General features: G+C 49.1%; 5 protein-coding genes across 5 annotated transcripts; 4 read left to right on the forward strand and 1 right to left on the reverse strand.

Moving 5' to 3' along the window:
* Positions 1 to 3,384: 3,384 nt before the first annotated feature.
* On the forward strand, positions 3,385 to 7,821 carry FPOAC1_001771 (uncharacterized protein; the record flags this gene model as incomplete). Its single annotated transcript, XM_044846361.1, has 2 exons — positions 3,385 to 5,852; positions 5,925 to 7,821. The coding sequence occupies 2 exons, from the start codon at positions 3,385 to 3,387 to the stop codon at positions 7,819 to 7,821; spliced, it is 4,365 nt and encodes a 1,454-aa protein (XP_044712277.1).
* A 1,082-nt stretch (positions 7,822 to 8,903) lies between these two features.
* Positions 8,904 to 10,497, forward strand: FPOAC1_001772 (uncharacterized protein; the record flags this gene model as incomplete). Its single annotated transcript, XM_044846362.1, has 2 exons — positions 8,904 to 9,545; positions 9,601 to 10,497. 2 exons carry the CDS (start codon positions 8,904 to 8,906, stop codon positions 10,495 to 10,497), a joined length of 1,539 nt encoding a protein of 512 aa, XP_044712278.1.
* Positions 10,498 to 10,892: 395 nt separating this feature from the next.
* Positions 10,893 to 12,151, forward strand: FPOAC1_001773 (uncharacterized protein; the record flags this gene model as incomplete). The annotated part of the gene is made up of 7 exons (XM_044846363.1): positions 10,893 to 11,003; positions 11,066 to 11,309; positions 11,397 to 11,428; positions 11,476 to 11,541; positions 11,599 to 11,679; positions 11,730 to 11,912; positions 11,972 to 12,151. The coding sequence occupies 7 exons, from the start codon at positions 10,893 to 10,895 to the stop codon at positions 12,149 to 12,151; spliced, it is 897 nt and encodes a 298-aa protein (XP_044712279.1).
* Positions 12,152 to 12,731: 580 nt separating this feature from the next.
* On the forward strand, positions 12,732 to 13,614 carry FPOAC1_001774 (uncharacterized protein; the record flags this gene model as incomplete). The annotated part of the gene is made up of 2 exons (XM_044846364.1): positions 12,732 to 12,866; positions 12,916 to 13,614. 2 exons carry the CDS (start codon positions 12,732 to 12,734, stop codon positions 13,612 to 13,614), a joined length of 834 nt encoding a protein of 277 aa, XP_044712280.1.
* A 122-nt stretch (positions 13,615 to 13,736) lies between these two features.
* FPOAC1_001775 (uncharacterized protein) lies at positions 13,737 to 14,543 on the reverse strand (the record flags this gene model as incomplete). Its single annotated transcript, XM_044846365.1, has 2 exons — positions 13,737 to 14,112; positions 14,209 to 14,543. The coding sequence occupies 2 exons, from the start codon at positions 14,541 to 14,543 to the stop codon at positions 13,737 to 13,739; spliced, it is 711 nt and encodes a 236-aa protein (XP_044712281.1).
* Between the last annotated feature and the right edge of the window lie 116 nt (positions 14,544 to 14,659).

Genomic DNA, 14,659 nt, shown 5'->3' on the forward strand with positions numbered 1-14,659 from the left:
ATAACTTCTAACAACACGCCCTCCACAGGGGATATGAGAACAGCGTCGCGTGTGGAATATTATCATTTCGTATTCAATGTATATTCCTTGACTTAGGAGAACTTGATCGAGGAACAAACATGTTTCTGAACACGCTATCTCAGGGTAATGCTACATAGTATCATTTCAAGCCACAAACCATAATTCAGCCAAAGCGCCGCACAACAAGGGTTGGAACCATTCATCGGAGTTTATACAAAACGTGTCTCCGGGGGGTTTTATCGTGTCATTAGAAATCGTTTGATGATGAGCTGGCTATGATGATGAGGGTGGGAATTCGACGGGCGGTCTATGCTTCTCCATCAGCGACTGAAAATGCTGGACGTGGCAGGACGACACCAGTCGAGACCTTTACTGGTCGCAGTGAATGCCGTGTAATATCAGCCAGGAATTTATAAGCTTCAGACCGGGTTTCTCATCATCGAACCAGTATCGAAGCACGTGTCTCCCCAGTTTCCAAACGCCATGAGATATTGCCGAGCGGGTCACTAGGGTCTTGGACTTGGCAAATCTGGGGTCAAGAGATGATTGGAGTGATGTGCGATTTGAAATCGACACTGCTTGGTGCAGCTGATCTGGTTGTATGCATATTCAACACTATCATGAAATAACTGGAACATGTCATGATCTTGGTGGCTCGCGTTGAAACATCACATGACGCCTTTTACAATTCCACCAAAGAAAGCTCCGACGCTAGAATGAATTAAGATAGCCTTTAATTGGCATGAAGGAAAGAGGTTGGGGCGAAGAATGTGTAGAGAATTATCAGAACTGTCGATGATCCGGCTGTTACTGCATTGATGCTGTGTGATACAGACGGAGATGTCCGCAACAACCCGTTTCGGGTGGACAACAAAAAGAAATGTGACATGTAATTTACGTTGTTACGTACAATCGAGAGCTGTTGTTTCTGCTCGATGTGAGAAGATCCTAGTCCTTGGAGGAAATCATAGCAAACGCCATGTTCTTACTGAGCATAAATCAAAAGGGGTTGAAACTTTAAAACTACGTCACCTTGTCGAAGCTTCAGCCTTTTATCTTTTCTCAGTCGTTAGTATCTCATAGGCTGATGGACATGAACCCGTCATGGATAACCTAGATAGCAAATATTATTAGCTGTAGCCTCATCAAAGCGTACGAAAATCAACCGCTAGATCAAATTGTCCAATCATATGACACAATTGACAACATGAACCATCAATCGTTCCGTGTAGAGGAACATGGATCGCCTCGACGAGGAGGCCCTTGCGGTAGTTCAAGGCAAGCGAAAGAGGGAGGGTCAGCGTGACCAAATTGAAGGTAAAAAAAAAGCAAGGTATTTGGAAGAAGAAATGACACAAGAATGACAGAAGTCGGTGCAACAGTTGGAGAGCCACGGGTTCCGCCGAGAGGCCGAGAAGAGAAGATGCTGTACGTTAGCTTCTTGAAACCTTTTCTCAATGAGCCTGGCATTAATGCAGAGCATCACATAATAGAAGGTTCATTTTTAGAATGAGTACCTAGATAAAGACGCCCTAGAGATAGAACAACTAGACTACCTATATAAATCAAACCCCTTATCAGCCATTGACCTTTATCAAGTGAAACATGTGTTTAGCAACTCCCTTTAGGCCGTTAGGGTCAGATTAAAAAGATCATCCACTCTCTGGTAGCAACGGGATAGCGGGTCCCCCTTTTTTAAGAGAGAAAAGAGTGCCCAATGACTTTTCAATTGGGCTCCGTAATGATAAGGTCATGCATGGGGGATCTGACGCTTTACGCATATTTGCGGAGCGTTCTTCCACAGCGGGACGGGGCTATGTAGGTATGTATGTATGTAGGTATGCGACACTAAACTAATGTACTGTGATTTTGATGCACCGATTTTATGTAAGTGCAAAGGTCTGTCTTGCTGAAGCGTGTGTAAATCAAATGTAGATCCGATAAGCATAGTCAAGGTTCGATGTGATGAGATGAGATGTTTTTCAACAAACATCGTCTCTTCATTGAACAAATTCAGGTACGGATTCAATCGGATGTTTTTTCCCTTCTTCCTAGTTCCCGTCTATAATGCTGACATCAAGGTCCCCTAGAATTACATCTTCGAGAAGCCCGGTTATCTTGCTTGCAATCCACATGGCTGCAATTGATAGTGATCAATTGGATGGGATTAACAAGCCACACCCCCTTCATTCCCATATCATTCAGTCCGTCTTATCAGTTTCTCTCAACACTCCCCTCCTTAACATGTGAATTGTTTCCTCTAGACAGCTTGTTGGTCTCGAGTCCCTTGCTTTGACTGTCTGAGATAACAGAGGTTGAGCATCTTTCAACGCTTCAGCTACCATTGCTCCCCATCCAACCTCTCTTTCACATGGGCTACCTCTGCCTCCCCCTCTGTTCCGGTCCGTATCCGTTCTGTCCCATTATTAGGGTCCACACAAGTTACGGCTCGGCTTATCCAGCAGCTTGTATTTTGAACCTCCTGCGACAAGCACAGACTTTGAGGCTTGGACTTGGACTCGAATTTTGGCTTGAGTGGTGTGCCTCTAGAAAGGGATTTTGTTTTGCTAGGGCTGATTACTGCAGCACGTTCGTTTGTTCAACAAGCAAATCCCTTCATCCAGGCGAGGGCTGGTCTGTTTAGTTGCGGTGTAGACTGCCGGGGAAGAGTAATGGCAGCCCGGAACTTGGCAATTTGATCATGTTCGGGCTCCGGGAGTTACAGAACTGACAGCCACTAGAAGACCGGAACCCCGCGAAATGGGACAGGGACTGAACTGGGAATGGACTGGAAGCATCTGAGCCGATGGACGGGAGTCGATTAAACCCAGGCTTATTAGGTATGTAGGTAGCTAGGGCATAACATAGTGAGACTTGACCCCGCCAGAGAGGCAACTTTCAATTCAGGTACTGGCGAGTAGATTATATCAATAGGTTCCATTCCATATCTGCTGCGCTGAGTAATGGTACAGTATTGATGTTTCTCAGGCCAGCCCGCCCAGCCGTACTCGGTACATAGCGGGCAGACGTGCACTGAACTGATCCATGAATGACGCCCCCCCCGCCTTGACCACAGAGTGCCCCTCCCTCTTTGTTCAGCACCTCGACTTTTAGGTACGCTTGCCTTTACCGCCCCTCCAAAAAATTACAAGTCCAGGCCCCCCTGACACTGTATCTAACGAATCATTCCTCCACGCCCACTTCTTCCAGCCCATTGGATTAGTTGCCTTTCAATTCTCCCCCTCCACCAGCATCCACCCGTCTTTCAATCCATCTCTCAACTCAAACAAACCTACTTGCAACTCTCTCTCTCCTTCTTCCTTTTTCCCAGTAAAGCGTGTCGCGCCAGATGTCCTCCTCCTCATGTTCAGTCCGCATCGTTTGTCCGAAAATGCCGCACACGCCGTACCGGTGAGCGAGCCAGAATCAGAATCGGTGCCATGTGCCCTGTCAGATACTTCTGTTGCAGGCACAGGCGCTGTCACAGATAGCCGTGTCGTTGTTGGCCCCAATCATGAATATGATGATGTTGATGATACCGATACCGATGCCCATCAAGGGAGCCGCTGTGGTCAACCCCCCGCTGTCGCTGTCGCTGATCCTATAGTCGACAACATTACTACCACTACTCACACCTCTCCCTTCCTACCGCCACCCTCTGCAGACAAGGTGCCCAACAACGTGCCTGATTCTGATCCTGATCCTGATCTTGACCCTGTTCCTGATTTTGATTCTCCGTCTGATTCTCATTACGTGCCCCATGGTGATGCCAATGCCAGGGACACTCTAGACCAGACCGATACCGTCCCCATCGCCTCTGCTTCTACTTCTGCCTCTAGTAATAAGAAGCCTCGTGGCCCTGGTCCCATACCGAGGCAATCTGGTCCTTCCCTGCTGACCCAAGCCTTGGCTTCTGCCCGTGGTATTACAAACCTCAAGCAGTCAAAATCCTTCTCTCCCTCAACTACCACCACTACAACTACTACAACCATCTCTCCTGTCACCTCATCCTCCACCGCAACCCTTACAACCACTTCTGTTCCTGGTGTTCGACAGTCTAACCTAAACAAGACCGCCTCACCCCCAGCGACTATCTCGACTTCTGCCTCGCCCAGCGCGCGGTTGAGTCCCTCTTCATTGACAGGACCACCATCAGCACCAGCGACGTTCGCTTCCCAGTACGACCGCGACAGCACCTCCTACCCCTTCGACTCTTATCACCACAATGTCCCCGCTCAGCGTACCGCTCCTCGACCGTTAACGAGAGCCACCTCTGAATCTATCAACATGGGATCATCTACAGCCACCACCACAATGACGTCGCTCGCCCCTCGCGAGGCTGCGAGCGTCCCTTCATCCTTCAACCACTCAACTCTTGCTACACTTCGAGGCGCTCTTGACCATCGCGAGATGGATGGGTCTCGTGGCAAGACTTCTACATCTTTAGACTTGGAGAGACAGTCGGTCGACTCTTACCACCCTCCAATTACAACATACACTGCCGACCTTAACGATCGACCAGCCCAATTCGAGACTTGTTCACCTACCAAGACACCTGTGCCGACGCGGACGGAAGATGTTAGAAATGCCCAGGCCAGGCCAGTGCCGTGGGGAAAGTTGCCGCCACACTGGACAAGCAATGGCACCGAGAAGAACGAAAAAATATGGTCAATTGGTTCTGCGGAAGGCCATGAGGAGGACGGCTTAGTAGAGAAGTCTGTCACCGAGGCTATGGCTGGCGTGGAACACAATGCTCGCAGTCGCAAATCGAGCTACAGCCTACGATTCTTCAAAGAAGGGTTGCCGCCTGAGGAAAAACTCCGCCGCAAAGACGCCAAGACTCCCAAAGAGAAATTACCTGCTCTTGAGGAAGGTCGGCAGCATGCTTCGCGCGAAGCGCCCCAGTCTGCAACTTCTGACAAGGATTTGACACCCACTCGCCCTCCACCGGAAGATCGCGAAGCTTCTTTTGTGCTGTCGGATCCGCTCGACGAACACCCTATTATTAGCACATCGCCTAGCGATGGATATTTCTCTCTGCCAGTCAGTCAGTCACTCGACTCCGAAGACATTACGCCGCTGCAAGTGCAGCCATCATCCCAAACCAAACACGGGCATGAGCAGACCAGATTGGTGGAGCCGGTTTGTTCTGTGGGGCCGACTCCGGCTACTGATGCCGAGGGCACCCCTGAACCCGAAGTAGTGGATGCGAGACGGGACTCGGCTGACAGCGCTCATACTGAAGTCGGATCTCGTGAAGATGGGGAAGCCGACGAGTCTGGGGAAGAAAAGATCTCGTCTGCTGTGTTTCTGCCCCATCAAGAAGCGCAGAAATCTGGTGTAAGTGAGCCGCAGGACCGCATTGCGGCCCGTAGTATCCGTGTCCGGTCCTTGTCACAAAGTAATCAACGTCCGTGGCTTGTCAAAGCCGACGAGCCTGAGCCTGAAGCCATTGATGAGAAGGATGAACCCCCTTTCGGTATTTCTCGCCACGCTTCCCGTGAGGCACTGACCCTGACACGCGGTGATCTTATTCCTGCGCGAGGTGAAGAAGGCGCTGTCATTGAGGAAGAAATCACAGTGACAACCGATTCCTTAAAACAACCGCAAATCGTGAGCCAGTATGAAGACCATGTCCATGATCATCAGCACGACCCTCAAGAACCTCTTGAGGCGATTGAGCTCATTCCGTATAAACATCAAGTTGGTGGCCACACCACCCTCTGGAGATTCTCTCGAAGGGCTGTTTGTAAACAACTCAACAATAGGGAAAATGAGTTTTACGAGACTATCGAGAGATACCACCGTGATCTGCTGCCTTTTCTTCCTCGGTAGGTTCCATCAAATTGTGTTTTTGCGACCCTGTCATTTGCGTCATGTCTTGAAAATACTAACATTTGCAGCTATATTGGTGTGCTGAATGTCACCTTTCAAAAGCAGGCGCGCCGAAAGAGCACGTCCAAAAAGGACGAGGCTGCAGCAGCCGAGCGAAAGAAGGCGCAGGAAAAGCTTGAAGCTTGTAGGCACGAACTGGAGCAGTCTGAAGAGCAAGCGAAGCCCGAGAGACCGACAGGCAGAGTCATTAGCCAATCTCTTGCGAGTAGTAACATCCCTGTCCCGACAGTGACTTTCGACGACAACAGGCACATTTTGCCCAGAAACCTACTGCAGCCGATGCCGTTGCCAAGGGAATATCGACGACAGAGTATTTCAACATCGACTTTGTCAAACCGCTGCGTGCCCTCATCCGGGACATCCAGTAGGCCAACCTTGGACGAGCGACCCAACAGCTGGGGTGCTACAATGGTTAACAAGCGATTGAGGAACGAGGTCTTTAACGACGCATTCCTCAAAGAACCCGTCAAGATTCACAGACATCGCCGGCCGCACCAACGGTCTATTCCGCGTCCAACTTTGCAACGTCTCTTGAGATCCACCAATTCCGACCCTGCTTTGATCAAGAGTGACTCACCATTCATGCATGAGCATGATACAGATACGCCTTGCCCATCGGAACGGAAGATTTCGCATCATTACTCACACAGCGATCTCGGACCGGGCATGGATGAATTCGTGCAGTCAGAACCTGAGCAGGCTCCCGAAGAAGTCAAGGATGTGACGGGAACTAGTGCTCCTGAGCCCGAAACACTCAAGGACAACCCCCTCGCTGCTAAGAAGAAGCGTAGGTATTCGGCTGGTGGTCTACGTCGCAAGCCTGAGGATGTTCGAGAATCACGAGGCGACTTGAAGTACTTTGAGGAAGCCGATGACGCTGGATACAAAGGCGATAACGAGGATAAGCCCAGGCGGCACTCGAAGGCTCACCATGAAGGACATCATTCTTCGGAAGCAAACGGCGCCCATCACCATTCTCAGTATCTTGAACATCTAAAACCGGAACACGAGTTCGCTATCGAGTCAACAGAGCCTGCTCCGGTTCTTGATGATGTGGCCTCAGAGTTCGCCAAGATACCCAGACCAGTCAACCCGAAAGAGGCCAAGTCCCAAAAGGATCGTGTCGAGTACTTTTTACTCTTGGAAGATCTTACATCGGGAATGAAGAGACCTTGCATGATGGACCTCAAGATGGGCACCAGACAGTATGGTGTAGAGGCCACTCCGAAGAAGCAAAAGTCGCAAACGGAAAAGTGCCGAAACACGACATCGGCCGAGTTGGGAGTACGAATTTGTGGTTTACAGGTGTGGAACGCCCAGAAGCAGACGTACGATTTCCAGGACAAGTATTACGGCCGGAAGCTCAAAGCTGGAAATGAGTTTCAGGGCGCATTGCAAAAGTTCCTATACGATGGTCAGGACCTGCATAGCATTTTACGACATATCCCGGTCGTGCTTAAGAAGCTTGGACAACTGGAGCAAATTGTGAGCAAGCTGGGCGGATACCGCTTTTACGCAGCAAGCTTGCTCATGTTTTATGACGGTGACACATCGGAGGATGATGATTACGAGACTGCGTATGAGTCAACCACCGACTGTGCCACTGATACCGAGGAGACGCCACGCAAGAAGGCGAAGAACAAGAGGGAGATTGATTTCAAGATTGCCGATTTTGCCAATAGCGTCACTCCTTTTGATAACATTGACGACAAGCCATGCCCCCCGCAGAACCCGGGTCAACCTGATGGCGGATTTCTCAAGGGCCTTCGAAGCCTTCGAAGATATTTCCTTCAGATTCAGCGGGATGTGAGACAGGAGCTGGGGCTTGATCCATATGGACGATTCTCGAGCCACATGGATTACGCTGGGGATTTCGACGTTGAACACGGGGTGGCCAGTCTGTAGCTGGCCTGAATAACAACGGCGGTGTACGTTTGAGAGGAAGTGCCCGATACCCATTATTTCATTTGAATGGTTTTTGGTTTGGCGGAGTTTCTGGTTTTGTTTTTGTTGCTTTTTCATCAACGGCCGACTTCTTTCCCAGCAAGGGCCCTTGGAGTTTTCAGGGACGAATTCTCGGTGGTATAGGATTGGAATGAAATTCAGAAGGGTAGAAGGAAGGATTTGTGTCTTTAGACACGTCGAATTCATCTCGAAACATACCCCGCATCGGTTATGGCGCAACAGTAAACAGGAAAAGGGGGCTGGAGTTCGAAAAAGCCCGGTTTTACTGTCGACTGGATCTTCACTTGAACTGGAAACAAGTGGAGGAACAAGGGGGAGGAATAACGATTGATGGCTCTGGCCTCATCGTGGGGAGTGTATTTTTTTTTCCTCGAATTGTTTCATTGGTGTTGGGGAATGGAAACGAAAATCAGAATGATGATGGTGTTCTTTTTTATTTGCAATCTGCTTGCACTTGACGGCAGTGAATGGGCGATTCCTGGTGGCACAGCAAGGTAGCTCTTAGACGGTAGATAAAATGCGAATTAAAAGGTCTTCGGTCTAATATTAAGTCTGATTCCGTAGATTAAATCACCAAATGGAGATGACATATTGAACGTACTTGGCTAAGGTTGGTTTGGTATCTTTTACTCTGCTATCGTGAGACAAGATTATGTTTACCCACTCTATGTACTAAAAGATAATCAGACCGTTTAGTTATCATCCCGACCTTTTCGAAGTATCAATATCTTTTTGTCCTCACGGTCAACTTAGATTTGCGTGCTGACACGACATTGCTTCCAGTAGCCGGAAGCTTGCTTAAAATAGACATTTCGGAATACCTAAGCTGAAATCGGTTGATTGTTATAACCGGCACCGGTGTCGTTGTCTTTCTGTTCCAGGTACCCCAGATAAACCATACGTAGTACTGGAGAAGGGTCGCATCCACGGGTTGTATGCAACCTTGTCAGTCACTAATCTACAGATCTATACGATATAGTTATTTTGCCATCTCTCATCCACTTCATTCCAACAACTCATCAATGAACATGGGCGCTGTCATATCATCCATCCGGTCAACAACCTCGGCCATTTCTCAAGGTGTCAAAACCATCTTGACCCTGCACAAGCAATTCTCATCCGCTCTTGCTAGGGCCTCTTCGGAACCTGGACTTCCTGTTCCTAACCCGACAAACTCATACTGGCTCGACGACCCGCCCTTTCCCGCGCTATGCGACATTCAAGATGACCAGCTTCCCCAAGAAGCTGACGTGGTCATCATTGGCAGCGGTATCACAGGAGCAGCAGTAGCAAAGTCGCTGCTCGAGCTGTCTGAATCTAAATTAAGAGTCGTCGTCTGTGAAGCAAGGCAGATATGCAGCGGCGCGACGGGAAGAAATGGAGGCCATGTGAAGAGTTCGCCGTACAGTGAGTTTTCCATGTTTCGCAATCGGTTAGGACCCGAGGTTGCGAGTAGGGTCGTTAGGTTCAAGAGAAGGCACTTGGACATGATGAAGCAAGTTGGAGAACAGATCGGGCACGGCGATGTTCGGGAGGTCGATACGGTGGATTTATTCTTGGGAGAGGAAGAATTTGAGAGTGCGAAGAAGCAAGTTGCTGAGGCTAAAGGATGGATGCCTGAGGAGGAGCACAAGATTTGGGAGGCAGAGGAGGCCAGGGAGCAGGTAAGTCATCGCTTCTGTGCGTGAGTGAGCCAGATTCTGATGCTGATGGCCACAGTTTGGTGTGAATGAGCTTGTTGTTGGTGCTGTATCTTATTCAGCTGGTGCACTCTGGCCATATCGACTTATCACGGGTGTATGGAATGACCTCCTCGAGCGATTTTCTGGACTGAGCATCAACACTAATACACCAGTTGAGACCGTCACCCGTACTGTAGACGGTTCATACACGGTCAAAACAACTCGTGGAACCATCACTGCACGACATGTTATCCACACTACCAACGCTCACGCAGGTCAATTGCTCCCCAAACTCAGAGGTTCCCTCTGTGGCGCAATCGCCCACATGAGCGCCCAACGCCTGGGAGCTTCATTCCCATCCTCACACGGAAACCGCTCATGGTCCCCGATCTACAGTCCGGGTTTTGACTATGTGACCCAACAGCCAGATAGACCAGATGGAACACCAGGTGATCTCATGGTAGGCGGAGGATTCTTCCGAAGTCGCCATGAGGGTATCGATCAGATGGGAATATGGGACGATAGCCAAACGCACGCCCTTCCACTGATTCACGTCCGAGGCATCATGCCGACCATTTTCGAACCGCAATGGGGAGAAAGAAGTAAGCTTGTCAAAGCCTGGACTGGAATCATCGGCTTCACAGGTGATTTGATGCCGTTTGTCGGACGAGCCCCTCGTTCTCCTGTCAAGAAGGACTCCGGGGAGTGGGTAGCTGCGGGATTCTGCGGTGAGGGTATGGTTTGGGCTTGGCTTTGCGGAACGGCATTAGCGGTTATGGTTCTTGGTAAAGAGGGCGAGGACCTGGAAGAGGGTGTTGGAAGACCTGGGGGGAAGTTGGAGGAGTGGTTTCCTCAGGATCTGTTGAGTGTCGATGATGCGAGGTTGAGAAGGGCGGATATTGCGAATGTGGCTGATGCTATGGATGAACTCTGAGCTTCGTAGGTGCCTAATTGGTCATTTTACTATATTATACTGCGCGGATCATAAGTTATTCTGCTCTTTAAATTTGCACGAGTGTTGCCGGCTGTCAGCCAGCTGCAAAGGCAGATATGCAACACGAAATTAACTTGATATATTGCAGCAACGTTTTATTCTTACTTTATTAATAAAACCAACGGCTTTATAAAACCAAGCCGAAAATTCAGTTTCTACACATCTTCTTTTTCTTACCTATCAACATTCTCGACATTTACTCTTTCTTGCATCCAACAACCCTCCTCCTGGTATAGCTCATCACATTATGCAACTGATCCTTTTCTTCTTTCTCGTTATTGACTACTTCATCGCCCGCCTGATTTACTCTTTTGTTCCTCTTTTACATGTCGAAAATGTTGTCGGAGGAGCGAATCGACTCATGGCGGCAGCGCGTTCCGACTCGTCTTAATCGCGATGATCCTTTTAACGGCGATGGATTCGGCGAGCGCCCTGCAACACGACTGGTAAATCTTCCTCCTCCCTCATAGGATACTCAGCTTCAAAGGCTAATTACTTATATCTTTAGACTTTTCGTGAAGCTTCTCCACCTCAACGTCGTCCTTCTACACGACTGAGTTTCCTTCGTGCAGCTACACCTTTGTTTGGGCGTTCTTCTACACCCTCTATTCGTCCTGCTTCAGGCTTGACTGAACGACGTGCGGGGAGTAACCGACGCAATCTGCTCACTCTTCTCAGTCGCAATCGCAAGAGAAAGACAGAGGAAGCTGAGATTCCTCGTGAGCCTGTTCGCTTGAACTTTTTGTTTGTTGGTAGCAAAGGGTCTGGACAGACATCGCTGCTATTGTGAGTTGATAGAATAATTTACAGATATGAAAACACATGCTAACTCTGTATAGTCGGTCTCGTTATGGCTACTTCCCTCATGCAAGTCACATCTCGTGTTGAGTGAGTCGGCTATGTAGCTAACATCAATAGTCTGATGCCTTTGCCCGTCCACTGTACGAGACGTATGTCAGCGATCGAGTCTATCACGACCAGCCTGTACGCATGGAGATGTAGGACACCTCAGGCGTACCAGACTTGAATACTGTTGAAAAGTTGACCTACATCGAATGGGACGCCATATTCCTCTGTTTTGACATTTCGGACAAGATGTCCATGTACACAATCATCCAATGGGTAAGCTACAGCACTTCCTCTGTTCATGAGGTATCGACTAACCCAAGCAGTGGCATCATGCTTCTAATCATGGATTCGCCAAGACGCCCACTTTTGAACCACTTTTGTATCTTGTTGGTCTCAAGAAGGATATTCGCGATCAGTGCTTTTTGGAAGATCATCGAACTAGCTCCGCAATGGATTTGTCTTCAGAATTGATGGCATATCCTACTTGCTGCGTCTGCCCTACAGAGGTATGTTTCCCTACCATTGGCTTGGTTATTTTGCGATTAAGTGATCTGACTATTTATAGGCATCATGGCAGGCGATGCGAATCGGAGCAAAGAAATACATTGAGTGTTCAGCTGCCACCGGTGAAGGAATGAAGGACGTGATTGATGGCTCTGGACGAGACGCTATGAGAAAGATTGTTGGCGATGAGTGGCTCGAAGATGAGGTTGTTGCCCCCAAGAAGAAACGTCGGTTCATCTAAAGGCGGATCAATGTCAAAGTGCGATCCATTAGATGATATTTAGTTTACACGGTTGTGGAATGTCTGCTTTATAACTGTTGGAATGGTTTTGAATTGAATTTGGTCAAGGAATAGCAAAACACCTTAGATGTAAGCTCAAAGGGCGATTAATGACAGCCATCAACTTTAATAGCTTAGTACTTGATTCAGGGTAACTTCTATCTATCGCGGACTGTGTCTGCTAAGCTTTACCGTACAAAATAACTAAAGAACCTAAGAGCCTGGTCAAAATAGCATAAACTGGCCCACTAATTCCGTCCCTTACTTAGGCTTCTCTTCTAGCGGCCACATTTTATCATAGCCTTCAACTTCGGGGGCACTGTCAAACACTGATGATGGAACATTACGGGCCTGTACTACCTTTCATCCCCGAGATTTTGCGTTTATCCTGAATCTTAATCACGCATGGTTCAAACCGAGTTCAGAGAAGTTGGGTTGGACTTTTTTTGTTGCCTACCTACAAGACTTCCTCTTCTTCTTCCCCCATTTGGAATACTTGGTCTCATCAACATCCGACTTGGTATAAGTCAGCTTCGCAAGCATGGAGTTCTCTGATCTTATTTTGGTCATCCCGGGAGGCATTGGATTCGCCCTTCTCATATTTTCGGATTCAAACCTAGCCTATGACTTGGCCTTCTGTCTGTTCACCTGCAATATCATCCTCCTCCTCTTAGCTGTTAGTTCAGACAGACCCTCAGCATCGGATCAACTCTAACATATTCAAGGGCCGTCATAATAAGCTCGCCGAGGCCCGTCGCAGCTCGAAGCGCAGCAAGCAAGCTACTCGCCAGCAACGAAACAACCTCTATGAGTACTACCTCTTCGTCATGGGCTCCGGTGGCCACACCAAGGAGATGCTCATGATGATGGACGATGGATACTGCAGCTTCCAAAACTTGCACCGACGCTATCTCATCTCTTCTGGAGATACCATGTCTCTCAACCATGTTGTAGATTACGAAACTGAGCTAGGAACCTTGTGTGCTGCTCAAGGCACGCAGCCTGGAAGCTACGACACCATCACCGTTACTCGTGCCCGTCGGATCCACCAGTCACTCCTCACTACCCCTTTCACGGCTCTTCTCAGCATTCTCGATATTTTTCCAGCGCTCATGAAACCCCCCGCCAACGACATCGGAGCTCGGGTGCGGTGTCCTACCTGCATTTTCACTAACGGCCCTGCTACTGGCTTCTTCGTTGGATTGGCCGCTCACCTGCTCAAGCTTCTCCGCGTGGTCCCAGAGACCTCCATGCATATCATCTACATCGAATCTTGGGCGCGCATCACCACACTGAGCCTTACTGGAAAGCTCTTTTACTACACTGGCATCGCCGACGTCTTGGTGCAGCACAAGGAGGTGGCTGAAAAGTACCAGGTTGAGTACTGCGGCGAACTGGTGTTCAATGCTCGGCGGGAAATTTGATTGGAAAGAGGAGAAACGGAAAGATTTGGTCCAACCCAAGAGCCTTTCTTGGAACATGCGTAATTGTTTTCTGATACATAGACAATAATACAAGGTTGTGTACATGACGGGTATCATCCGCCTCAAGGGGACTTCTTGCCCTCTGCAGCCTCGGCCTTGGCCTCAGGCGTTGCCTCTGTGTCTTCGATGTCCACTTCCGGCTCCTCTTCCAAACCAAAGTCCTCAATGTCACCATTACGGTTCTGCTCCTGTCGCTCCGTCTCCTTTCCGGCCCAGATCTTCCAGTTCTCGAACTCGCGATCTTCGAGACCGTGGGAAACATCGACGCGGGTTTGGCCAAAGTAAGCGCCTACATATCTGGCTTCCTCCTGGGCCACTCGCTTCTCGATCTGCTCTTCTTGACGCAGACGATAAAATTGGTGGCGAACATAATCGTAGGCCGATTTAGTGGTCCAGTCTTCCCCGTTCTCCATTAACCACAGCTGGTATTGGACAACACTATACAAAAAGTTAGCCTAGTGGTCGTTTCGTGCCCAGATCGAAACTTGCCTTTCGCCCGTCAAGGGAATATTGGGCTGTTTCAAGCCCTTGGACCAATCGCAGTGCTGGTAATCCTTTCCGTCCGACTCGAGGATAACACGGGGTCTCGCAAGCTCCCAAGGATGGTCTCGATAGAAGGTAGACCGTAGTCTGTCCTCCTTGTATATTATGGGTTTGGGTCGGAAGATGTTCTTGGGCTTGGTGAGTTTGGGTTGGCGCCGTGTGTGATTGATGGCGACATTTCGGACGAGGGTTTCAGCGGGAGGTATTTTTTGCATGATGTCGTACCATGGCGGCTTAGGGATCGACTTGTTGCCGAGGGTGTTGTGGTTGAGCTCCTCCGTCACAGTCTGGAAGACCCTTGCGGGTCTGATCTGTCTGCCTCCCATGGCCAGGTCTGAGGTTCTAATCAGTACGGATCAGATGAGAGGATCGGCAGGTGAAAAATTGAAGCTTACGTCGTTAATTGGCGCTTTAGAACGGGAGTATATGCTACTCAGTCCGT

This window comes from Fusarium poae, chromosome 1 (assembly GCF_019609905.1).
Source record: "Fusarium poae strain DAOMC 252244 chromosome 1, whole genome shotgun sequence".
Taxonomy (NCBI): Eukaryota; Fungi; Ascomycota; class Sordariomycetes; order Hypocreales; family Nectriaceae; genus Fusarium; species Fusarium poae.